Source organism: Coregonus lavaretus (genome assembly GCF_964263955.1).
Source record: "Coregonus lavaretus genome assembly, chromosome: 3".
NCBI lineage: Eukaryota > Metazoa > Chordata > Actinopteri > Salmoniformes > Salmonidae > Coregonus > Coregonus lavaretus.
Window position 1 is genome coordinate 72,584,722 of NC_139990.1, and position 26,831 is coordinate 72,611,552.

The following is a 26,831-nucleotide window of genomic DNA, read 5'->3' on the forward strand; positions in this document are numbered from 1 at the left end:
TTATGAAATACATTTCACCAAGACAAATATGATTATTCATGTTCTGAATCGTTCATTAACATTATATCCAAAAAGTCAGATTTTGTAACCCAATACATCCGATAATAAGCATCGAGCTTTGTTGACATAGCGGGCCAGATTTCTCATAACAACTTTTGGCACCCCACTGGAGTGGCTGGTGTTGAGAAAAGAACTGGGGCTGGATTTGACATTTTGTGGTCTTCGAAGTGTACGCCAACTTATTTTCCATACGTGTGTGTAAGTGAATGCGAACATATGTGTATGCATGTGTGAGAAAGAGAGGGGAAACGTTATATTCACGAGGGAGAGCGGCCTGTATTGTAGATCTTCTACTGACCCATTGAGTCCTTTCAGATCACCCAGTAAGCCTCATGAGTGTGGAGCCAACCCCCAAAGTGCCAGGGAGTCTTTCTCTCCATCTCTCTCTCGCTTTCCCCCACCCTCTCTCCTTTGCTCCCTCTCTCTGCCCCTCTCTATCGCTCTCTCGCTTTCTCTCTCTTTCTCTTGCTTGTTTGGCTACGTGGCAGCACCAGAGACAGGGAGAAAGGGAGGTGGTGAGGGTTTATATAACAGGCGTACTGGATGAGCTAGCCGGGTAGGCGAGTGGACCGTGAATGGCTGAATCCTGTCTTGGCTCATGTTGTCTCATGCGGTCAGCCAGCAGTGGCCTGCCTGGTTGCTTCTGGTGCCAGTTTCTTTGAACTGCAGAATAACAGAGCCTCTCCCTGGACTTTGGATTCTCTGGACTCTCTGTCTCCTCATCCCCTTCCTGTGATAACTGGGAGCCCAGACCCTTCTGTTGGACACACACACACACACACACACACACACACACACACACACTGGAGGACCCCTCCCCAGCCCTGCTCCAGCCCCACTGTTTTCACAACGTCTAGACAAACATGCCACAATTGATCAAACAAAAGGATGATGTGGTGCGCCGTTGGACAATAAGGAAGTCATGTCTTTCTCCTCTCTTAATCTGAGCTAAACAGCACTATTCTTTGCCATAACTTCTGTAGCATTGCATAATCTTGATTTCTTCTGTATGTGTGTCAGGTGTTTGGAAACATATTTGAATGAGATGTGTGAGTCAGACTCTCCCCCAGCTGTTGGATTGTGGTAAACCCAATCAGGTCACAGACAACCAAGCTACTCATACTTCCTATGATTAGCATGCTTTAACTTACAATTACCTGACTTTAGAATATCAGCCGTTTCTGGAATCGTCTCAGCTCTTCCAAATGATCTTACTTTGCATTTCTCAAGCATATTTATTCCAATAAAGTATAATAGTACAGTATAATGGTCCATATGGGTTTCCAGACTTGAAACTCCTTGTCATTTCAGTGGAAAAGCAAACCTATCCCTGCTCTCACTGTCCACCAATGAAGACCCAGTGGACCCCAATGACATGCAACACCTTAACCCAGATGATCTATGTTTCTGAGTGTGGTCTGAAGAACACGTGATAGTAATAGTGGGGTATAGCTGATGGCTGGCCAGGGTTTATGGTAATAGCCTTCATTCCCTGTTTGGTCAGCTGAATGGGTTCTAGTCGGAGTACTTCCCTGGGACTTAGCCTACTTCAGACCCAGCAGAAACTCCAAGGCCACCTCCAGTGGGGTGCAACGTTAGAGTGTTCAGATATAAATATTGCATGTAGAACAGACATGCGTCACTGTCATGTAGAATAGGGAATCATGTCAGCTCTATGGAGGACATTTCTATCTGCAAGGTTACATATTGTTGCACTTCCTGAACACCAGCCAGATCAGCTTAAAGCTAAACACAAGGCTTGAACACTACAACACCTCTCAGTTCCTTTTCAGCATCTTCAGCAGTTTCATACAGCAGTTGGTCACGTTGATCGATGAGCCACATGTGCCAAGAAGAGCCCTTTGTGGGCTGATGAGTCCAGGGTTGTACATTGTGGAGTTAATTAGTCTTTAACCACACTTTGTCCTATCGAGTGTGTGCACTTCCCTTGTGTTGTCTACCCCCTACAGCGGGAAAAGCAGCGCTCTCCGTCTCTCTGGGATGAAAAGAGAGCACTCCAGTCCCCCTTCCATAGCGCTCGGAGGAGCAGCAGAGTTCAAACCTCTCTGATCACATGTTTGTGCCAGTGAGTCTATTTTCTGCCAAACATGGTCTTCCATGAAGGGCTTTTGTTTCTGTATCTAATCTCAGACTAGGGTGAGTGGGGTGTCTGGCCCAGGACTCGCTCAATGGGGGTCTTTTCTCTTCGAGAAGAGGGGGCTTCGCTTCCACCGAAACAGAATGCTCAGGGTACACACAGGAAAGAGGGGGGCAATTCAGGAAATGTCATCAGCGCGAGGGCAAATTGTACATCAGGTTCAGTTTGTGCTTTTGGCTTATTTGAGCAATACTGTAAGAAAATAAAAGGAGAAAGGAGTGGCAAAGAGAAATTATGAGCAGGGCTACAGATGTAGGATCTTAATTTGGTCACCCTGTTGCAGGATAGCTTTCCTGCAATGCTGGACATTTTAAACTTTTAGGTTTAAAAAGGCTTCTGATGTTTTCACTTTGAAATTTCAGGCTTGATTTCCCCTTACGAAAAATATATCAACTCCTACAAAAATGTTGATTAATTATAATCCACATAATAATTCACATTTCCTGTTGCTGCAGGATTATTTTCCTGCTGTAGCAAACTGTCTCACATTAAGATCCTACATCTGTATTGTAGTGATAAGGACTTATCAGGGTAGGAACGGTCAAACAGTGAGACTAAAGTCTATCACGCTCCTCTTTGCAGTGCAAGCCCTGAACCTCTCTCTGTATTTGGGTTTGTGAGAGATGTGAGATTACATGGTTGGGGCATGAGAAGGGCCAGTCAAACATCTGAAACTCTACCTCCAGAATGAAGAACCCAAACAACTCTGCCTTTGAACTCTCTGGAACTTTCTGGAACACACGGAAGGATTTTTATCAGTTTGAAAAGAACGTACTTTTATCTTCCATGCTTTCACCATCTGGTCTACTAATTACCCGTTTCCTTGTGGACTGTGTGTTCTTGGGGTAGGCTTGGCCGTGGCAGTGTGGCCTGAGCTGGAGGGTGGCATTGCCCCATGGGCAGATTACAGGTCTGCTTGGTTACCACTAGCTCCTGGAACATGGATCTGCGGGCGGCACGTGTTGGCACAGGGCGCTGGCACCTTTTTAGATGTGGTACGGCACATGTGGAAGCATTCTAGTCCGCCCAGCCCAACCCTGCCCAGCCCTCAACTCCCTAAGGGAAAGAGAAAAGCTTTGCAACAATAAAACTTCAAAACTATAGGGCAAGCAAACAAAAACACAAAAGCTGTGTGTACGCGTGTCCACTTGAGTGTGTAAACTATACAGTGGGGAAAAAAAGTATTTAGTCAGCCACCAATTGTGCAAGTTCTCCCACTTAAAAAGATGAGAGAGGCCTGTAATTTTCATCATAGGTACACGTCAACTATGACAGACAAAATGAGGAAAAAAAATCCAGAAAATCACATTGTAGGATTTTTAATGAATTTATTTGCAAATTATGGTGGAAAATAAGTATTTGGTCAATAACAAAAGTTTCTCAATACTTTGTTATATACCCTTTGTTGGCAATGACACAGGTCAAACGTTTTCTGTAAGTCTTCACAAGGTTTTCACACACTGTTGCTGGTATTTTGGCCCATTCCTCCATGCAGATCTCCTCTAGAGCAGTGATGTTTTGGGGCTGTCGCTGGGCAACACGGACTTTCAACTCCCTCCAAAGATTTTCTATGGGGTTGAGATCTGGAGACTGGCTAGGCCACTCCAGGACCTTGAAATGCTTCTTACGAAGCCACTCCTTCGTTGCCCGGGCGGTGTGTTTGGGATCATTGTCATGCTGAAAGACCCAGCCACGTTTCATCTTCAATGCCCTTGCTGATGGAAGGAGGTTTTCACTCAAAATCTCACGATACATGGCCCCATTCATTCTTTCCTTTACACGGATCAGTCGTCCTCGTCCCATTGCAGAAAAACAGCCCCAAAGCATGATGTTTCCACCCCCATGCTTCACAGTAGTTATGGTGTTCTTTGGATGCAACTCAGCATTCTTTGTCCTCCAAACACGACGAGTTGAGTTTTTACCAAAAAGTTATATTTTGGTTTCATCTGACCAAATGACATTCTCCCAATCCTCTTCTGGATCATCCAAATGCACTCTAGCAAACTTCAGACGGGCCTGGACATGTACTGGCTTAAGCAGGGGGACACGTCTGGCACTGCAGGATTTGAGTCCCTGGCGGCGTAGTGTGTTACTGATGGTAGGCTTTGTTACTTTGGTCCCAGCTCTCTGCAGGTCATTCACTAGGTCCCCCCGTGTGGTTCTGGGATTTTTGCTCACCGTTCTTGTGATCATTTTGACCCCACGGGGTGAGATCTTGCGTGGAGCCCCAGATCGAGGGAGATTATCAGTGGTCTTGTATGTCTTCCATTTCCTAATAATTGCTCCCACAGTTGATTTCTTCAAACCAAGCTGCTTACCTATTGCAGATTCAGTCTTCCCAGCCTGGTGCAGGTCTACAATTTTGTTTCTGGTGTCCTTTGACAGCTCTTTGGTCTTGGCCATAGTGGAGTTTGGAGTGTCACTGTTTGAGGTTGTGGACATGTGTATTTTATACTGATAACAAGTTCAAACAGGTGCTATTAATACAGGTAACGAGTGGAGGACAGAGGAGCCTCTTAAAGAAGAAGTTACAGGTCTTTGAGAGCCAGAAATCTTGCTTGTTTGTAGGTGACCAAATACTTATTTTCCACCATAATTTGCAAATAAATTCATTAAAAATCCTACAATGTGACTTTCTGGAATTTTTTTCCTCAATTTGTCTGTCATAGTTGACGTGTACCTATGATGAAAATTACAGGCCTCTCTCATCTTTTTAAGTGGGAGAACTTGCACAATTGGTGGCTGACTAAATACTTTTTTCCCCCACTGTATATACAAAAGTATGTGGAAACTGCTTCAAATGAGTGGATTCGGCTATTTCAGCCACACCCGTTGCTGACAGGTGTATAAAATCGAGCACACAGCCATGCGATCTTCATAGACAAACATTGGCAGTAGAATGGCCTTACTGAAGAGCTCAGTGACTTTCAACGTGGCACCTTCATAGGATGCCACCTTTCCAACAAGTCAGTTCGTCAAATTTCTGCCCTGCTAGTGCTGCCCCGGTCAACTGTAAGTGCTGTTATTGTGAAGTGGAAACGTCTAGGAGCAACAACGGCTCACCCGCGAAGTGTTAGGCCACACAAGCCCATAGAACAGGAGTGCCGAGTGCCAAAGCACGTATCTTGTAAAAAGTAGTCTGTCCTCGGTTGCAACACTCACTACCGAGTTCCAAACTGCCTCTGGAAGCAATGTTAGCACAAGAACTGTTCGTCGTGAACTTCATGAAATGGGTTTCCATGGCCGAGCAGTCGCACACAAGCCTAAGATCACCATGCGCAATGCCAAGCGTCGGCTGGAGTGGTGTAAAGCTCGCCGCCATTGGACTCTGGAGCAGTGGAAACGCTAACTCTGGAGTGATGAATCACGCTTCACAATCTGGCAGTCTGACAGAGGAAACTGGGTTTGGCGGATGCCAGGAGAACGCTACCTAACCGAATGCATAGTCCCAACTGTAAAGTTTGGTGGATGAGTAATAATGGTCTGGGGCTGTTTTTCCATTGTTCGGGCTAGGTCCCTTAGTTCCAGTGAAGGGAAATCTTAACACTACTGCATATAATGACATTCTAAACGATTCTGTGCTTCCAACTGTGGCAACAGTTTGGGGAAGGCCCTTTCCTGTTTCAGCATGACAATGCCCCCATGCACAAAGCGAGGTCCATACAGAAATGGTTTGTTGAGATCGGTGTGGAAGAACTTGACTGGCCTGCACAGAGCCCTGACCTCAACCCCATTGAACACCTTTTGGATGAATTGGAACGCCGACTGCGAGCCAGGCCTAATCGCCCAACATCAGTGCCCGACCTCACTAATGCTCTTGTGACTGAATGGAAGCAAGTCCCCGCAGCAATGTTCCAACATCTAGTGGAATGCCTTCCCAGAAGAGTGGAGGCTGATTTTGGAATGAGATGTTCATCGAGCAGGTGTCCACATACTTTTGGTCATGTGGTGTATATGTCTGTTTGGTCAAGAATGCATCTTTACTTGTGTTTGAGTGAGTGCAAACATTCACCAACAATGAACGGAGGAATCCATTCCATTGATTCATGGAAAGTGGAAACATTATTATTATTATTATTATTATTATTAATCCGTTTTCTATTTTCTCTCATGATGTTCCAATTGTTTCTTTTCCTTTCAAGAGCCTGGGCTTACCAGAACTCAACCGCAGTCACAGACTGACTGAAACGGCAAAGAGTCTTTGACAACTTTTTTTCTCAAAGAACTAATCCCTGCTCAGTGACCCTGCCTGGAGCTGCAGACCATGTTTATCTAATATTTCTTGCCATCCAAGCATACAGTGGAAAAGCAGGAAAGCAGTGCCCTACCCCTCTCCTCATTCTCCTTCTCTCCTCCCCCCTTCCACGCCACCAACCCAGCCATCCATGTCCCCAATTGGAAGGTGGTTCCATAGTTCCATACCCAGTGGCTCGCCCTGTCGGCCCATTCTCCCTGATCCATTGTCGGGGACGTTAATTGCTCATTTGGGCTGGGTTCCATGGAGGGTCTCCATTTCACGTATGACACTGGGAGCCTTTGAGCGACCACAGAGCTGTGCGAGTAATTATTCTTAATGAGACGGAGTCCATGGGTCATCTCACTCAGACAGGCCCTGACATTTAGCTCTGACACAGACAAGCCCCTAACTGTCTCAGTTCTGCTACTGTGTGGGACACTGTTTGTTTTCATGCTTGTCCAAATGCCCACAATTATTCAAGAGAACAAGTGTGTGCGTGGGTGGGTGCGTTCGGGCGTGTGTGGCTGTTTGCGTGCGCTTGTGTGCGTACCTCAGGGGTGTCAAACTCATTCCATGGAGGGCCTAGTGTCTGCTGGTTTTAGTTTTTTCCTTTCAATTAAGACCTAGACAACCAAGTGAGGGGAGTTCCTTACTAATTAGTGACCTTAATTCATCAATCAAGTACAAGGGAGGAGTGAAAACCCGCAGATACTCGGCCCTCCGTGGAATTATATTGACCAGATACTCAAGTGGCTGCGCTAACAATAAAACAAAATGTCTACAAAAATGGAAGGCAGTCATGAGCGTGAACAACAGGCATAACTCTGATATAACGTTTTTTTCTCAGTTGCCGGGATGTAACGTGTCCTACTTATATCATTACACTTGTAACAACCTAAGCATTACAAAACTTTTATTTGATCAAATAAGCCACACGTAGCAAATAAGCCATTCCATTTTTGTTAATCAAATTCCACACTCATTGACCTCCATATAAAAAAAAATGAAAAAATGCCACCTGCTGGAGAAGACAGATTTTGGGTCCAGTTATCCCTCTCGCGTCGCCTCTTCCTCTCTGGTTTGACACATGTGGTGTATGCACTCACACATCTGAGGCTTGATCTCATATAATAATGTCACCACATTATATGTAGCTCGATTCATGTATTTTTAAAATGTTCCTTCATTTCCAGAGCTTCTAGTCTAGTCTCCAATATGGCTCATGGTCAGTTGTATGAGCCAGCTAAACAGAGCTGTATAATGGCCCAGTGCAGTCCAAAGCCTCTAAGGAGACACTGCTTATGATGTCAACCACTGGCTCTTAGCAAAATAGAATGTATCTTTTGATTATGAGGAAGGTAGTAATTCCGAGCTGGCAGGATTGAGTGTCTGCTCCTCAGGTCATTTAAGTACAGACTCAGTCAAGCCTTGAGAAAGAACAGGCACAAAGATGGAACAGAACTTTACTGAAATAACAAACTATGTTCTTACACAGCAGAACAAAATAACATTTTACCTAATCATCATTGAAGTCGCATTCAGGGCGGTGTGTGTTTTAGTTCTAACACAAGGGACAAGTGTCAGTGCTGTATAGGAACTACTACAATTCAATGGCTCAAACACGAGACGTATGTGGCAGTGTCTACAGACAATCACAGACTACAAAAGGAAAACCAGCCACGTCGCCGACACCGACGTCTCGCTTCCGGACAAGCTAAACAACTTCTTCGCACTCTTTGAGGAAAACACAGTGCCACCAACGCGGCCTACTACCAAGGACTGTGGGCTCTCCTTCTCCGTGGCCGACGTGAGTAAGACATTTAAACATGTTAACCCTTGCAAGGCTGCCGGCCCAGACGGCATCCCTAGCCGCGTCCTCAGAGCATGCGCAGACCAGCTGGCTGGTGTGTTTACAGACATATTAAATCTCTCCCTATCCCAGTCTGCTGTCCCCACATGCTTCAAGATGGCCACCATTGTTCCTGTACCCAAGAAAGCAAAGGTAACTGAACTAAATTACTATCGCCCCGTAGCACTCACCTCTGTCATCATGAAGTGCTTTGAGAGACTAGTCAAGGATCATATCACCTCTACCTTACCTGTCACCCTAGACCCACTTCAATTTGCTTACCACCCCAATAGATCCACAGACGATGCAATCGCCATCACACTGCACTCTGCCCTATCCCATCTGGACAAGAGGAATACCTATGTAAGAATGCTGTTCATTGACTATAGCTCAGCATTCTACACCATAGTACCATCCAAGCTCATCATTAAGCTTGAGGCCTTGGGTCTGAACCCCGCCCTGTGCAACTGGGCCCTGGACTTCCTGACGGGCCGCCCCCAGGTGGTGAAGGTAGGAAACTCCACTTCGCTGATCCTCAACACTGGGGCCCCACAAGGGTGCGTGCTCAGCCCCCTCCTGTACGCCCTGTTCACCCATGACTGCGTGGCCAAGCACGCCTCCAACTCAATCATCAAGTTTGCAAATGACACAACAGTAGTAGGCTTGATTACCAACAATGACGAGACAGCCTACAGGGAGGAGGTGAGGGCTCTGGGAGTGTGGTGCCAGGAAAATAACCTCTCACTCAACGTCAACAAAACAAAGGAGATGATCGTGGACTTCAGGAAACAGCAGAGGGTGCACCCCCCTATCCACATCGACAGGACTGCAGTGGAGAAGGTGGAAAGCTTCAAGTTCTTTGGCGTACACATCACTGACAAACTGAAATGGTCCACCCACTCAGACAGTGTGGTGAAGAAGGCGCAACAGAGCCTCTTCAATCTCAGGAGGCTGAAGAAATTTGGCTTGGCACCTAAAACCCTCACAAACTTTTACAGATTGAGAACATCCTGTCGGGCTGTATCACCTACTGGTACGGCAACTGCACCGCCCGCAACCGCAGGGCTCTCCAGAGGGTGGTGCGGTCTGCCGAACGCATTACCGGGGACAAACTACCTGCCCTCCAGGACACCTACAGCACCCGATGTCACAGGAAGGACAAAATATCATCAAGGACATCAACCACCCGAGCCACTGCCTGTTCACCCCGCTATCATCCAGAAGGCGAGGTCAGTACAGGTGCATCAAAGCTGAGACCTAGAGAATGAAAAACAGCTTTTATCTCAAGGCCATCAGACTGTTAAATAGCCATCACTAGCACATTAGAGGCTGCTGCTGCCTATTGAAATCACTGGCCACTTTAAGAAATGGAACACTAGTCACTTTAATGTTTACATATCTTGCATTACTGATCTCATCTGTGTGTACTGTATTCTATAATATTCTACTGTATCTTAGTCCATGCCGCTCTGTCATTGCTTGTCCATGTATGTATACATTCTTAATTCCATTCCTTACTTAGATATGTATGTAATGGGTATATGTTGTGAAATTGTTAGATATTACTTGTTAGATATTACTGCACTGTCGGAGCTGGAATCACAAGCATTTCGCTACACCCGCAATAACATCTGCTAAACACGTGTATGTGAGGAATACAGTTTGATTTGATTTACAGTGGTTAAATCTAACCAAAAGTGGTTGATTGTACTGTAGGCTTGACTGTACTATAATGTACTGTCATGTTGCAGTATGGAAAACCACAAATCCACCACTAGTGTAGGCTTTGGGCTGTGAATAGACACACTGTTGGCCTGCTGACAGAAATTGACATCAGACCATGGGTCCACTGAATGTCAATAGATGACATCCAAGCTGTCAACCTCTCAGCCCAAGGTCTCCTCGATTTAGAAATGTAACAAAAAACCATTGCTGATTTGAGAAGTGAAGTGATCAGGCAAATACTTAGCCTGTTCCTCAGATGTTCTGCCAAGATGAATCTGTGTGTGTGTTCCTTTGTGAGTGTGTGTTTGTTTTCCTGTCTGTGATGTTGTGCACTGCGTATGCCCTCTAACCTGTGTGTGTCCCAGAGTCATTAGCCCCAAGTTCAGTTGAGACCAAACCCAATAATGTTATATATATTTTTAAAGAAAATCTGCCAATGTTTGAAAATGTGTCTGTGGTCAGTGTTGATGGTTAGTACGAAGTCAAGAACACTACATTTTATTGCACTGTATGCTTTTTTACTTCACTCTTGCTCACATTTTTACAACCTCAACCCCTCAACCAGATTTAAAAGTGCCAGTTCCTTGAAAAAAGCTGTACATTTCGGCCAAGCCCTCGTGGGGTGCGTTCCAAAGCACAGAAGTTGCACCACAACTTCAATTCCATCCCAGCAGCGACAGTATCTGGTGTGTTCAGCAGACTTGTATTTTATTATGCATTGATGTAAAAATACAGCCAGAGTCTGCAACACACTGTCTCTATGGACTAGTGGAGGCTGGTGTCACTTTAAATCAGAGGTTGAGCTCATTGTAATGGCTGGAATATTATGAAATGGAAGGAGGAGGGGCAACTGTGGCAACAGCCGATTCACAGATCCAGTAGTGTTCGAGGTCATGACCCCGACGTTAAACGTGTGTGTTTATCGAGATGCCCATCTGGAGGTCAGGGTTGTGGTAAAGGTCAAAGGTTGTGGCCGTCAGACAGCGCCTGGTCTCATGGCTGCAGTGTGTATCTTCACGGGGACGGACATCACACCAGAGTGTGAGCAGACAGTGGCCCCATCAGATCAGCCAATAGGGTTAATACTTGAGGGGAACACCCCATCCAGAGCAAACACTGGGATAGGATAGATGACGCAGTAGTCTGAGTATCATCACTCCAGGGTTTCTGAAGAGGGATGGATGGAAATGTCCCTGATTATACAGTGGGGGAAAAAAAGTATTTAGTCAGCCACCAATTGTGCAAGTTCTCCCACTTAAAAAGATGAGAGGCCTGTAATTTTCATCATAGGTACACATCAACTATGACAGACAAATTGAGAATTTTTTTTCCAGAAAATCACATTGTAGGATTTTTAATGAATTTATTTGCAAATTATGGTGGAAAATAAGAATTTGGTCACCTAAAAACAAGCAAGATTTCTGGCTCTCACAGACCTGTAACTCATTCTTTAAGAGGATCCTCTGTCCACTCATTACCTGTATTAATGGCACCTGTTTGAACTTGTTATCAGTATAAAAGACACCTGTCCACAACCTCAAACAGTCACACTCCAAACTCCACTATGGCCAAGACCAAAGAGCTGTCAAAGGACACCAGAAACAAAATTGTAGACCTGCACCAGGCTGGGAAGACTGAATCTGCAATAGGTAAGCAGCTTGGTTTGAAGAAATCAACTGTGGGAGCAATTATTACGAAATGGAAGACATACAAGACCACTGATAATCTCCCTCGATCTGGGGCTCCACGCAAGATCTCACCCCGTGGGGTCAAAATGATCACAAGAAGGGTGAGCAAAAATCCCAGAACCACACGGGGCGACCTAGTGAATGACCTGCAGAGAGCTGGGACCAAAGTAACAAAGCCTACCATCAGTAACACACTACGCCGCCAGGGACTCAAATCCTGCAGTGCCAGACGTGTCCCCCTGCTTAAGCCAGTACATGTCCAGGCCCGTCTGAAGTTTGCTAGAGTGCATTTGGATGATCCAGAAGAGGATTGGGAGAATGTCATATGGTCAGATGAAACCAATATATAACTTTTTTGGTAAAAACTCAACTCATCGTGTTTGGAGGACAAAGAATGCTGAGTTGCATCCAAAGAACACCATACCTACTGTGAAGCATGGGGGTGGAAACATCATGCGTTGGGGCTGTTTTTCTGCAAAGGGACCAGGACGACTGATCCGTGTAAAGGAAAGAATGAATGGGGCAATGTATCATGAGATTTTGAGTGAAAACCTCCTTCCATCAGCAAGGGCATTGAAGATGAAACGTGGCTGGGTCTTTCAGCATGACAATGATCCCAAACACACCGCCCGGGCAACGAAGGAGTGGCTTCGTAAGAAGCATTTCAAGGTCCTGGAGTGTGGCCTAGCCAGTCTCCAGATCTCAACCCCATAGAAAATCTTTGGAGGGAGTTGAAAGTCCGTGTTGCCCAGCGACAGCCCCAAAACATCACTGCTCTAGAGGAGATCTGCATGGAGGAATGGGCCAAAATACCAGCAACAGTGTGTGAAAACCATGTGAAGACTTACAGAAAACATTTGACCTGTGTCATTGCCAACAAAGGGTATATAACAAAGTATTGAGAAACTTTTGTTATTGACCAAATACTTATTTTCCACCATAATTTGCAAATAAATTCATAAAAAATCCTACAATGTGATGTTCTGGATTTTTTTTCTCATTTTGTCTGTGATGGTTGACGTGTACCTATGATGAAAGTTACAGGCCTCTCTCATCTTTTTAAGTAGGAGAACTTGCACAATTGGTGGCTGACTAAATACTTTTTTTCCCCACTGTACAAACTTAGGCTAAAAGGGCAGTCTCAGCCAGTCATGTTGAATGTAAAGTGGCTAGCAGGGTTGTAGAAGAGACATTTTAAGTAGGTAATGAGATCTATGGTTTAAACCATTCTTCCTCTAGTTACTGCTGTCTTTGGACTTGAACTGGACTTTGAACTGTTTGGAATGTAGGCCTATGTACATAGCATTCCACAGACCCTAGACTTGTACCTTAGGGCAGTCTGCTAAATGGCATATTATTATATTATTATTATATATTACACTTAGAACTATATTCTTTACACAAAGTTTGTAATGTGAAGTTTATCAATTAAAGTACAATCAAAGACAAAATACATACACTCAATGACACAGTTCATAGTCAAGACATACAGCAGCATGATAATGTTGAGTGGTTGGGACCAGAGGGCTTACCGTATACAGTAAGGTCAGACAGTCTTTCTCATCCAGTAGGCCTACAGAAGCTGGCCCACAGTGGCCTGTGGTGTTATAGTGGTTTAATGGTCTAACAGATCTCCCTACTGTGCTGTGGTGTTATGGTGGTGGTCTAACAGATGTCCCTCCTATGGTTCTGTGTGTTTTAGGGCATGGCCTTCTCCCTGGAGGAACGTCTCCAGCTGGGGATCCACGGCCTGCTGCCTCCCTGCTTCCTCAGCCAAGACGTACAGCTCCTCCGGGTCCTCAAGAACTACGAGATGAAGAGGGACGACTTGGACAGGTGAGACTGAGATCTACCCTGTGCGTCTATCTGTCTGCTTGTGTGTGTGTGTGTGTGCATGCATGTGTGTGAAGGGAGAGGCCAGCCGCATGGACGCGAGAGAGAAAGATCACACATCTGGAAGCCTTCAAAGAGACTGAGATTTAAGGGAAGGATTACTGACTACTCCTCTGAGCTCTTTATTCAACCCACCCTAGCACCCTACTGGTTTCTGAACAAACCGCTACTCCTTTTTCCCCATTTTTTTTTCTCAATTTCTATTGCTTCATTCTTTCTTGTCTTCCTCTTACTTCTTCCCAGCATTTTACAATCTTCTTTGAGACATAAAATAAATGCTGATTTCATCTCCCTACTGCAGCTGATTAGGGTCGCAAAGGTTTAGTATTATGTAATGCCGCGTTACTTATGTCCCAGGCTGATTTCTTTGATCTTCGGCAGCTCGGTCATAGATACCACATGCCTGTAGTTAGTCATGCAGAGTGAATTTAACATTTTGAATCATGGGGGTGGGTGTACCATATTCTCTATGTGTTGATCCCTCTGTTTTAAAGGAAAATACCAACCAAAAACTGTTTCATCAGTCCATTGTTGTCATAGTCCCAAAATATTTTCAAGATATGTAACTTTCAAAATACAGAAATCATCTCCGTATGACGCTTTTTGCATCCTATGACGCAGAACACAGCTTCATAAGATGCACAATGCATCATATGAGGATGATTTCTTTATTTTGAAAGTTACATAGACTACCATGTCAAAAGTATGTGGACACCTGCTCGTCGAACATCTGATTCCAAAAATCAGGGGCATTTAATATGGAGTTGGTCCCCCCCTTTGCTGCTATAACAGCCTCCACTCCTCTGGGAAGGCTTCTGGGAAGGCTTTCCACTAGATGTTGGAACATTGCTGTGGGGACTTGCTTCCATTCAGCCACAAGAGCATTAGTGAGGTAAGGCACTGATGGAGGGCTATTAGGCCTGGCTGGCAATTGGCGTTCCAATTCATACAAAAGGTGTTCAATGGTGCTCTGTGCAGGCCAACACCGATCTCGACAAGCCATTTCTGTATAGACCTTGCTTTGTGCACGGGGGCATTGTCATGCTGAAACAGGAAAGGGCCTTCCCCAAACTGTTGCCACAAAGTTGGAAGCACAGAACCGTCTAGAATGTCATTGTATGCTGTAGCGTTAAGATTTCCCTTCATTGGAACTAAGGGGCCTAGCCTGAACCATGGAAAACAGCCCCAGATCATTATTCCTCCTCCACCAAACTTTACAATTGGCACTATGTATTCGGGCAGGTAGCGTTCTCCTGGCATCCGCTAAACCCAGATTCGTCCACCGGACTGCCAGATGGTGAAGCGTGATTCATCTCTCCAGAGAACTCGTTTCCACTGCTCCAGAGTCCAATGGCGGCGAGCTTTACCCCATTCCAGCCGACACCATACGCAATGCCAAGCGATCTTAGGCTTGTGTGAAGCTGCTCGTGCCATGGAAACCCATCATCATGAAGCTCCCGACGAACAGTTATTGTCCTGACGTTGGTCCCATGTGGCTCAGTTGGTAGAGCATGGTGCTTGCAACGCCAGGGTTGTGAGTTTGATTCCCACGGGGGACCAGTACGATTTTTTATTTTTATTTTTATGTATGCATCTGTTAAATGACTAAAATGTAAAAATGCTTCCAGAGGAAAGGTGGCATCCTATGAAGGTGCCACGTTGAAAGTCACAGAGCTCTTCAGTACGGGCCATTCTACTGCCAATGTTTGTCTATGGATATTGCATGTCTTTATGCTCGATTTTATACACCTGTTTGTGGCTGAAATAGCCGAATCCTCTAACTTGTTTGCTGACGAGCAAAACATCAAATAAGTACATCTCTCTATCAGACACTACAAGGCTTCAAGTAATTGTAATCCCAAGGTTGTATGAATTGTGTCTCTATTTCCATAGTGCCAGGACAGCAGGTCTGCCTCAGTAACCATGGTATCTGCTGTTTTCATTTGTGGCCTGTGGATCTGTAGTGAGAGGACTGGTTGGGTTTGTTAATGGGGCAGAGAGAGACAGGATTTGTGTCAATTTGTGGTCAGGAAGACCTTTTAGCCCACTATTTTTCCAGTGTGGTGGTATGATGACTATGAGGTAGTGTTGCTATACTGTACCACCCCAATCCTCCAAAACAGCAATTAGGCGTGTTTTATTCCCTTTCCCATGCCCTTTCAATGTCATCAACAATTTGTCTCATAGTCTGGCGATGCCTTCCAGTCCACTCAGGGCATCGGACCAGTTTATTAGAGCTGGTATTCGCCCTGCCTGTCCTCATGCCTCTGGCCATAGTATTTCCATTGCAGTCTGGGCCTTACTTTTTTCTCAAGCCTTCTGTGGTATTTACTGGACCCGACCTTGTCACTTTATTTTTACATGACTTTTGCTCAAAACTCTCACTTAACGATGTCATTCTATTCCAAGCAGCAGCTATTTACTGTTTTTACTTCTCCCCAAAGCAGGGCTTCATTCTGGTGTCTGGACATTGATAAAGCAGGCTGGACTTTGGACACCACTGGCTTTAAGCACAAACATGTCTATGATAACAGAGATGGAGGCCTAGGCTGTCTATGCATGAAGACAGTGGGAGAGATAAAGAGAAGGACACACGAATAAAAAAAAATCATAGGGGTCAACTCTTAATATGTCCATTTGTGATTTTAACCTGATGCATGTGATATGCTATCTAGCTGTTTAAAAAAAAAAAAACTCAGAAACCAACCGGCAAGAGTGTCTGCAAAGAATCATGAATTTGGATGGAGAAAGAAGGGGTTGGAAGAGGGAAAAGTTATTTCCCATGCCGAGTTTAAGCAGAGTTTCACACGCTTGTTAACAAAGCCCAAACACTTTATCTGAAAAAAAGGGTGTGTGTGTGTGACTGTGATATGCTTTCAGGCTGAGAGAGCCACAGCAGGCTCAAGCTGTAGGCGCTAGTGGAAAATGTCAGACTTTTGCAATCGCCAGGACAGACAACTAGATAAGTGAAATAAAAATAATCATATGGGTCTAGGCCACCTGGACTGAAATACCAAATGTACTTTTTTTGGGGGGGGACAATATACATTTTGTGCCAACCCTTTTCCTAGTGTCGTGAGTGGCACAACCCTAGCTTGACATGGCCTCAAAGTCACATCACCAATCACACAACATTGGGCACCAATAAGTTGGTCTCTCTCTGTGTCCCTAGTTCGGGACTGAATTGTGGTGGAATGGCAGGATTCCCAAATTTGGCCTGCGGGTGGTTTTATTTGGCCCCCCAAGTTTGCTGAGCAAAACATAAATAAAATATATATTTAGGTATTTCTTGAATTTTTATTGTTGGACATAAAAGACCAAGGAATCAGCTCCAAGTGATTTTAATTTTGGAAATCTGTTAAGTATTCCCACACATAATAGAGAGACGTGACCGTATACAAATGTAAGCAAGGTTTGAAATGATTGTTTTAGTCAAATATTATCTGTTTGGGCTTCTTGCTGTCATTTGCAGTCTACAAATTATTTGGAATTATGTTCCGGCCCCCTGACCATCCGCTCAAGAGAAAATCATCCCGCGGCTGAATCTAGTTGATGATTCCTGTGGTGTGGTGTGGTGTAAGCCGTGGCTTGATCTGGCTGGAACACCATCAACCTTTTTCAAAAGAGATTGTTAACACCTTGTATCCAACGACCATGTGGGAGAAGGCCATGCATACATTCCATCATCCCAGCAAGAGGGACATTATACTCCAGCTTTTATGGAAAGCTTTCTTCTCATGAGTGGAGAGCCTGTGGCGTGGTCTAGTAGTTCATTTGGGTCATATGTAAACCTTCAGTCCACCATGTCGATGTTTGATCGTAACAAGGAGCTTGTGTAGGATATCTGATGGGTGTTTCTGTGCTCTGTGTATTTTTCTAAGCATTTGTAACATACGCAACAGTAACTGTATCCAGCAATTATTGTATTACATGGAACTAACAGCACATGGTGAGCCGTGCTTGTATTCAACAAGGCAAGGAGGGAGTCGGCGTGGCATTCTCTCTCTCCCTCTCGCGCTCTCTCGCCCACATTCTATGGGCCACTTTGTTTCAATTGGGCCCTTAAGTCCATAGGGAAAGGGAAAGTGGAGCCCGACAGAGTGAGGTATTGCACTCACAGGGTGCAATCTGTTTGAGTCACCCCAGACATCTCTTTCTCTCTCCTCTTCACACACACTTCTTCTCTCTTATTTCTCTTTCTCTCTCTGTCGCGCTCTCTGAGATTTTGTATTTCATAAAGCCACTCTGTAGTCCGTTTTACATGCACAGTTTAGGGATCAATGTTAAAGATTTTCACCTTTTCCCCTCACCCCCTCCGCCATTCCCAGATATGTGTTTCTGATGGGGCTCCAGGACAGGAATGAGAAGCTGTTCTACCGTGTGCTGACGTCCGACACAGAGAGGTTCATGCCTATCGTCTACACCCCCACCGTGGGCCTGGCCTGCCAGATGTATGGCCTTGCCTTCAGGAGACCCAGGTGAGAGAAACACACACACACACACACACGGATGTATGCACACACACATGCAAGCACTAACACACACACAAACACACACATGCACATACACACACCACATACACTGAATAGGCCTAATGGATATATTGTCACACACAATTGCACACACACCTGCTGCTCGTGGCCAGCCTTAACATTGTTTTAAGATTTGACCATCAATTGTCAAATAATTTAGATGCATTCTTATAAAACATAATTCCTTTTCAATCTTCAAGCATCTGTGTATGTTGGACTTGGCGCCTATTGCAAAAAACTCTCAACCAAAATCAGAGGGTGGGGCGGGTCTGTGTCAAGTTGGGTTCTGCGAGACCTTGGGCAGCTCAGGCCAGTATAAGCATTTACAGTGTACAGTTCACCTTAAATGGACTTGGCATTGCAAAAAGCAGGATTTGCCTCTTCGGTCTGCTCAGTTATCTGTGTCTGTTTCTCCTCAAACCAGTTCATTAGGTCCATGTCTCTCTGTCACCACTAATCTCCCTCATTAGAGTCATAATGGAGATCAAATTAATATAACACACATTCAGACATTGTCAAGGGGCTGATCATGTTTGACTTGGCTTTAACATATCTAGACTGGGCTGTGTTGTAAAGATGTCAGGTGTTGGGTTTGTTTTGAGGCCTTGGGAGTAGAACTAACATGGCCCAAGAAAGACCACTACTGAGGGAGAGATGGAGATGGATGTTGAAGTTCTATTGGCTTGGTTAGTACCTCTAAGTTACAAACAGTCTTTATAGACCCCCTCACTCGCTCCTCTCACTCTCTCATCAGTCACTCTGTCAGTCAGTCAGTCAGTCACACACTGATGCACTGTGTGTGTTCCTAATGGTACCCTATTCCCTATATAGTGCACTACTTTTTATCTTTTTATTTTTTACCAGGGCCTGTATGGACTATATAGGGAATAGGGTGCCATTTGGGACGCACCCACTCACTCTACCTCACTCATATCCTCAGTGAACATTACCTTGCGGGTCTCAAAGTGTAAAACCCCAAATAAACTGATCATAACCAGGGATGCTTTTGATTAGTAGCGAATGCTAAATCCTCTTATGACGTCAAAGCCGTTTTATTTGAAATGCGATCGGAAACCTAAGCGCACACTCCCACGTACTTGGAGTTATACAACTCCCTTTTCCACAATTTCCCCAGAACTAGCAAGTATGTGGAAAATATGTCTAGCATGCTCCTAGCTCCCCTACCTCTGACACTGGGCTGGAGGAGTGATTTTATATCTCCCCGCAGACCCACAATGCAGTGGGCCAGGACGCACTGCGAGCTGCCAGAGCCCTGGGGTGGAGAACTTGGGACTGGCAGACGTGTGACAGTGGGTCAGTTAGCAGCAGGCTCTGTAGACTACCAGGGGACTATCTCTGACTGTCAGACAAACCTGGTCCTCAGCCAGGCCCCCCGTGTGTGTGTGTGTGTGTGTGTGTGTGTGTGTGTGTGTGTGTGTGTGTGTGTGCAGTGAGGGAAACAAGTATTTGATCCCCTGCTGATTTTGTAGGTTTGCCCACTGACAAAGAAATGATCGGTCTATAATTTTAATGGTAGGTTTATTTGAACAGTGAGAGACAGAATAACAACAAATAAATCAAGAAAAACGCATGTCAAAAATGTTATAAATTGATTTGCAATTTAATGAGGGAAATATGTATTTGACCCCTCTGCAAAACATTACTTAGTACTTGGTGGCAAAACCCTTGTTGGCAATCAGAGGTCAGACGTTTCTTGTAGTTGGCCACCAGGTTTGCACACATCTCAGAAGGGATTTTGTCCCACTCCTCTTTGCAGAGCTTCTCCAAGTCATTAAGGTTTCGAGGCTGACGTTTGGCAACTCGAACCTTCAGCTCCCTCCACAGATTTTCTATGGGATTAAGGTCTGGAGACTGGCTAGGCAACTCCAGGACCTTAATGTGCTTCTTCTTGAGCCACTTCTTTGTTGCCTTGACCGTGTGTTTTGGGTCATTGTCATGCTGGAATACCCATCCACGACCCATTTTCAATGCCCTGGCTGAGGGAAGGAGGTTCTCACCAAAGATTTGACGGTACATGGCCCTGTCCATCGTCCCTTTGATGCGGTGAAGTTGTCCTGTCCCCTTAGCAGAAAAACACCCCCAAAGCATAATGTTTCCACCTCCATGTTTGACGGTGGGGATGGTGTTCTTGGGGTCATAGGCAGCATTCCTTCTCCTCCAAACACGGCGAGTTGAGTTGATGCCAAAGAGCTCCATTTTGGTCTCATCTGACCACAACACTTTCACCCAGTTCTCCTCTGAATCATTCAGATGTTCATTGGCAAACTTCAGACGGGCCTGTATATGTGCTTTCTTGAGCAGGGGGACCTTGCGGGCGCTGCAGGATTTCAGTCCTTCACGGCGTAGTGTGTTACCAATTGTTTTCTTGGTGACTATGGTCCCAGCTGCCTTGAGATTATTGACAAGATCCTCCGATGTAGTTCTGGGCTGATTCCTCACCGTTCTCATGATCATTGCAACTCCACGAGGTGAGATCTTGCATGGAGCCCCAGGCCGAGGGAGATTGACAGTATTTTTGTGTTTCTTCCATTTGCGAATAATCGCACCAACTGTTGTCACCTTCTCACCAAGCTGCTTGGCGATGGTCTTGTAGCCCATTCCAGCCTTGTGTAGGTCTACAATCTTGCCCTGACATCCTTGGAGAGCTCTTTGGTCTTGGCCATGGTGGAGAGTTTGGAATCTGATTGATTGATTGCTTCTGTGGACAGGTGTCTTTTATACAGGTAACAAGCTGAGGTTAGGAGCACTCCCTTTAAGAGTGTGCTCCTAATCTCAGCTCGTTCCCTGTATAAAAGACACCTGGGATCCATAACTCTTTCTGATTGAGAGAGGGTCAAATACTTATTTCCCTCATTAAAATGCTAATCAATTTATAACATTTTTGACATGCGTTTTTCTGGATTTTGTTGTTGTTATTCTGTCTCTCACTCTTCAAATATACCTACCATTAAAATTATAGACTGTTCATTTCTTTGTCAGTGGGAAAACGTACAAAATCAGCAGGGGATCAAATACTTTTTTCCCTCACTGTGTGTGTGTGTGTGTGTGTATATATGTATATACACTGCACAAAAAAATTAAGGGAACACTTAAACAACACAATGTAACTCCAAGTCAATCACACTTCTGTGAAATCAAACTTTCCACTTAGGAAGCAACACTGATTGACAATACATTTCACATGCTGTTGTGCAAATGGAATAGACAACAGGTGGAAATTATAGGCAATTAGCAAGACACCCCCAATAAAGGACTGGTTTTGCAGGTGGTGACCACAGACCACTTCTCAGTTCCTATGCTTCCTGGCTGATGTTTTGGTCACTTTTGAATGCTGGCGGTGCTTTCACTCTAGTGGTAGCATGAGACGGAGTCTACAACCCACACAAGTGGCTCAGGTAGTGCAGCTCATCCAGGATGGCACATCAATGCGAGCTGTGGCAAGAAGGTTTGCTGTGTCTGTCAGCGTAGTGTCCAGAGCATGGAGGCGCTACCAGGAGACAGGCCAGTACATCAGGAGACGTGGAGGAGGCCGTAGGAGGGCAACAACCCAGCAGCAGGACTGCTACCTCTGCCTTTGTGCAAGGAGGAGCAGGAGGAGCACTGCCAGAGCCCTGCAAAATGACCTCCAGCAGGCCACAAATGTGCATTTGTCTGCTCAAACGGTCAGAAACAGACTCCATGAGGGTGGTATGAGGGCCCGACGTCCACAGTTGGGGGTTGTGCTTACAGCCCAACACCGTGCAGGACGTTTGGCATTTGCCAGAGAACACCAAGATTGGCAAATTCGCCACTGGCGCCCTGTGCTCTTCACAGATGAAAGCGGGTTCACACTGAGCACATGTGACAGACGTGACAGAGTCTGGAGACTCCGTGGAGAACGTTCTGCTGCCTGCAACATCCTCCAGCATGACCGGTTTGGCGGTGGGTCAGTCATGGTGTGGGGTGGCATTTCTTTGGGGGGCCGCACAGCCCTCCATGTATACACTGCTCAAAAAAATTAAGGGAACACTAAAATAACACATCCTAGATCTGAATGAATGAAATAATCTTATTAAATACTTTTTTCTTTACATAGTTGAATGTGCTGACAACAAAATTACACAAAAATTATCAATGGAAATCAAATGTATCAACCCATGGAGGTCTGGATTTGGAGTCACCCTCAAAATTAAAGTGGAAAACCACACTACAGGCTGATCCAACTTTGATGTAATGTCCTTAACCACCAACCCTAACCTTAACCCTTTAACCTTAACCCCTAGCCTAGCTAACATTAGCCACCTAGCTAACGTTAGCATTAGCCACCTAGCTAACGTTAGCCACAAAATATTGGAATTTGTAACATATTGTACGAATTCCAATTCGTAACATTTCATATGAATTGTAAATCTGAACATATCATACAAAATGGATGATACCTACCATACATACCATACGAAACGTAGCATATCATACTAATTGGAGTGTCCAAATTGACTATATTACATCTACCCCTGAGTCAAGGTTGAACTCACAGCCTAGATTCACAGGGAACTCAGTCGGGGAGCTCGAGCCTGCATGTACTGTATATAGATCACATAGCCTCTCAGAGCGCCTTTTCTATGGCCAACTGGTCTTATAGGGACAACTTAGCTGTCTCTATTATCACGGTCTTTGTCTACATATCTGTCTCTGTGATTCTCTCTCTAACTCTTGTAGCAGATTTACACACACAAAGCAGTACAATTTAGATAGCTCAGTAATGAATTCCTGATGTGAGTTTGCGTGCGTGTGTGCGTGTGTGCTTATGCCTGGATGTGTGTGTGCCTGTATGCTTGTCTGGACCATCAGAGTGGCTGAACAGACTGATATTAGCTCTCTAATCACTGCCTCCCTCTCAGGTATAAAGAGCACTGTGTGTGAGAGGCGCCCTGTTGGTCCTACCCAGGCTTACTCTCTGTAATCCGCTTCAGGCAGACTAAACATGCCAATACTAGGCTCCACTGCAGGAGGCAAAGGTCAAGTCCCATTAAGTGTCAAAACAGAGCTGATTCACTGATCTCTGAGTGGGCTAATGGCAGGCAGAGAAGATAAAGGAGCGTATTCACAACACAGAGATCACTGGGTCCATGGAGTTTTGGGACCTATAAGCTCATAAGTGTAGGACACACAGGGTATTTTTAGTCTCTGACGCTTCAGTGAAACTAGTATTGCTACAGCTACCACCACAAATGTTCATTTCGCAGACGCTAAAAAACACCAACAAAGAACCTCCTAAGGTGAGCACTGATAACCAATCCATCTTGTTAATAAAGATTGATTATCTTGGTTAAAACCCCTTAGTGGATTTGGCGTTAGAGGTCAAGTGTCGATGACTCTGGACCACTGCAATACTCTGTCAAAGCTTTTGCAAATCAGAGGCCTTGAAGGTAAATACACTACATGACCAAAAGTATGTGTACACCTGCTAGTCGAACATCTCATTCCAAAATCATGGGCATTCATATGGAGTTGGTCCCCCCTGTGCTGCTATAACAGCCTCCACTGTTCTGGGAAGGCATTCTACCAGATGTTGGCACATTGCTGCGGGGACTTGCTTCCATTCAGCCGCAAGACCATTAGTGAGGTTGGGCACTGATGTTGGGCTATTAGTCCTGGCTGGCAGTCGGCGTTCCAATTCATCCTAAAGGTGTTCGATGGGGTAGAGGTCAGGTCTCTGTGCAGGCCAGTCAAGTTCTTCCACACCGATCTCAACAAACCATTTCTGTATGGACCTCGCTTTGTGCACGGGGGAATTGTCATGCTGAAACAGGAAAGGGCCTTCCCCACATTGCACAGAATCATCTAGAATTTAATTGTATGCTGTAGCGTTAAGATTTACCTTCTCTGGAACTAAGGGGCCTAGCCCGAACCATGAAAAACAGCTCCAGACCATTATTCCTCCTCCACCAAACTTTACAGTTGGCACTATACATTGGGGCAGGTAGCATTCTCCTGGCATCTGTCAAACCCAGATTCGTCCGTCGGACTGCCAGATGGTGAAGCGTGATTCATCACTCCAGAGAACGCGTTTCCGCTGCTCCAGAGTCCAATGGCGGCGAGCTTTACCATCATGCCAATGATGGACAAGCTGTAGCATAATTAGACTTACATAGTCGAGAGGAGAGTCTATAATTAAACCAAAAGGCTAGATTTAAAAGGCCATTATTAACATACAGTATAAATGGCTATGCTGTCTTAATGACAGACATCAGATGAAGTTGCCACTGTGCTACGTTAGTCTGTAGGGGCAACATGTGCTTGATGAAGCGTCTCAGCCCCCCGGGTAGAGGCTTAAGTGTTGTGATCCAAGCATTCAGGCCCACACACAGTGCTGCTGTAAGCGTGTAAGAGGAGAGTGTCGTTCGGATCGATGAGCATGTAGGCTAAGTAGAAAATTGCCCTCTTGGATGTTTAATCCACGAGACACGAGAGCATTTGACTGGGACAAGTCTTTGATAGCTGGAATGAGTAACTGCCACATTACACAAATCCTTTTACATGCATTCGTTTGAGAAGTTAATCATGTGACCGATTTTTTTGACTACGCCAAAACTTTGTTCCTTCTTTTGTTATGCATGCATCACACATCATGAAGGAAACAGAATTGTTGCGTTGTAAATTATACAATCAGACTTCATAAAGAAAGAGCGAGGGAATGAGGGGGTGGAGGAGGAGAAATTAGAGAGAGGAGGAAAGGTTTGGAATTACACTGACCTCATGAGGAACGTGGCAAAACATTTGGGATTAATTACCTCACAGAGTGAGGACCTTGTAAAAAACAATTTAGAGCTCATGTCTTTGGGACTGCTTGGTAAAAACTTTGGAGCCAGAATAAGCAAAAAACCTTGAATTTCACCTCTCCTTTTCCCCTACACTAACCTTTTGTGATAATAAATGAATTCACACTGCAGGTATTACCTGACTTGAAACCATAGTCCCCCTCAGTTTATTCAGGAGACATGCACTGTAGTCAACTGGAATATTCTTTCCTCATTCATTACAAGTTTTCAATTTGAACCTGCATCTCTCTTGCTGAATGCATATTGAAGCACTTATGACAGGATTTTGTGCTGAGGGAGGATGAACTCTTACAGTATTGTAAGTGAGAACTCATAGTCACTATAGGACCTTGTGTGTTTGGCCATGCTACTTGGCCTAATAGCAGACACCTTGTAGATGTTTGGATAAGCAGGTCTCTCCTCTCCAGCGTTCTGGATTCTATTAGGGTCAGTGTGCTCACACACAGCGTCAGGTCATCAGGATGAAATGCCCTCTGGCCAAGCTGTAGCTAGCAGTCCTAGAACGGAGCTACAGTGGGGGAAAAAAGTATTTAGTTAGCCACCAATTGTGCAAGTTCTCCCACTTAAAAAGATGAGAGAGGCCTGTAATTTTCATCATAGGTACACGTCAACTATGACAGACAAATTGAGAAAAAAAATCCAGAAAATCGCATTGTAGGATTTTTAATGAATTTATTTGCAAATTATGGTGGAAAATAAGTATTTGGTCACCTACAAACAAGCAAGATTTCTGGCTCTCACAGACCTGTAACTTCTTCTTTAAGAGGCTCCTCTGTCCTCCACTCGTTACCTGTATTAATGGCACCTGTTTGAACTTGTTATCAGTATAAAAGACACCTGTCCACAACCTCAAACAGTCACACTCCAAACTCCACTATGGCCAAGACCAAAGAGCTGTCAAAGGACACCAGAAACAAAATTGTAGACCTGCACCAGGCTGGGAAGACTGAATCTGCAATAGGTAAGCAGCTTGGTTTGAAGAAATCAACTGTGGGAGCAATTATTAGGAAATGGAAGACATACAAGACCACTGATCATCTCCCTCGATCTGGGGCTCCACGCAAGATCTCACCCCGTGGGGTGAAAATGATCACAAGAACGGTGAGCAAAAATCCCAGAACCACACGGGGGGACCTAGTGAATGACCTGCAGAGAGCTGGGACCAAAGTAACAAAGCCTACCATCAGTAACACACTACGCCGCCAGGGACTCAAATCCTGCAGTGCCAGACGTGTCCCCCTGCTTAAGCCAGTACATGTCCAGGCCCGTCTGAAGTTTGCTAGAGTGCATTTGGATGATCCAGAAGAGGATTGGGAGAATGTCATATGGTCAGATGAAACCAAAATATAACTTTTTTGTAAAAACTCAACTCATCGTGTTTGGAGGACAATAAATGCTGAGTTGCATCCAAAGAACACCATACCTACTGTGAAGCATGGAGGTGGAAACATCATGCTTTGGGGCTGTTTTTCTGCAAAGGGACCAGGACGACTGATCCGTGTAAAGGAAAGAATGAATGGGACCATGTATCGTGAGATTTTGAGTGAAAACCTCCTTCCATCAGCAAGGGCATTGAAGATGAAACGTGGCTGGGTCTTTCAGCATGACAATGATCCCAAACACACCGCCCGGGCAACGAAGGAGTGGCTTCGTAAGAAGCATTTCAAGGTCCTGGAGTGGCCTAGCCAGTCTCCAGATCTCAACCCCATAGAAAATCTTTGGAGGGAGTTGAAAGTCCGTGTTGCCCAGCGACAGCCCCAAAACATCACTGCTCTAGAGGAGATCTGCATGGAGGAATGGGCCAAAATACCAGCAACAGTGTGTGAAAACCTTGTGAAGACCTACAG

The 26,831-nt window shown here is 45.1% G+C and overlaps 1 protein-coding gene across 1 annotated transcript in view; it reads left to right on the forward strand.

Moving 5' to 3' along the window:
- Positions 1 to 26,831, forward strand: part of LOC311126030 (NADP-dependent malic enzyme-like) — a 107,157-nt gene that overhangs the window by 23,166 nt on the left and 57,160 nt on the right. Inside the window, exons 2-3 of the mRNA XM_084158469.1 lie at positions 13,420 to 13,553; positions 17,939 to 18,088. Coding sequence (XP_084014595.1) covers positions 13,420 to 13,553; positions 17,939 to 18,088 — 284 coding nt within the window. The remainder of the gene's footprint in view (positions 1 to 13,419; positions 13,554 to 17,938; positions 18,089 to 26,831) is intronic.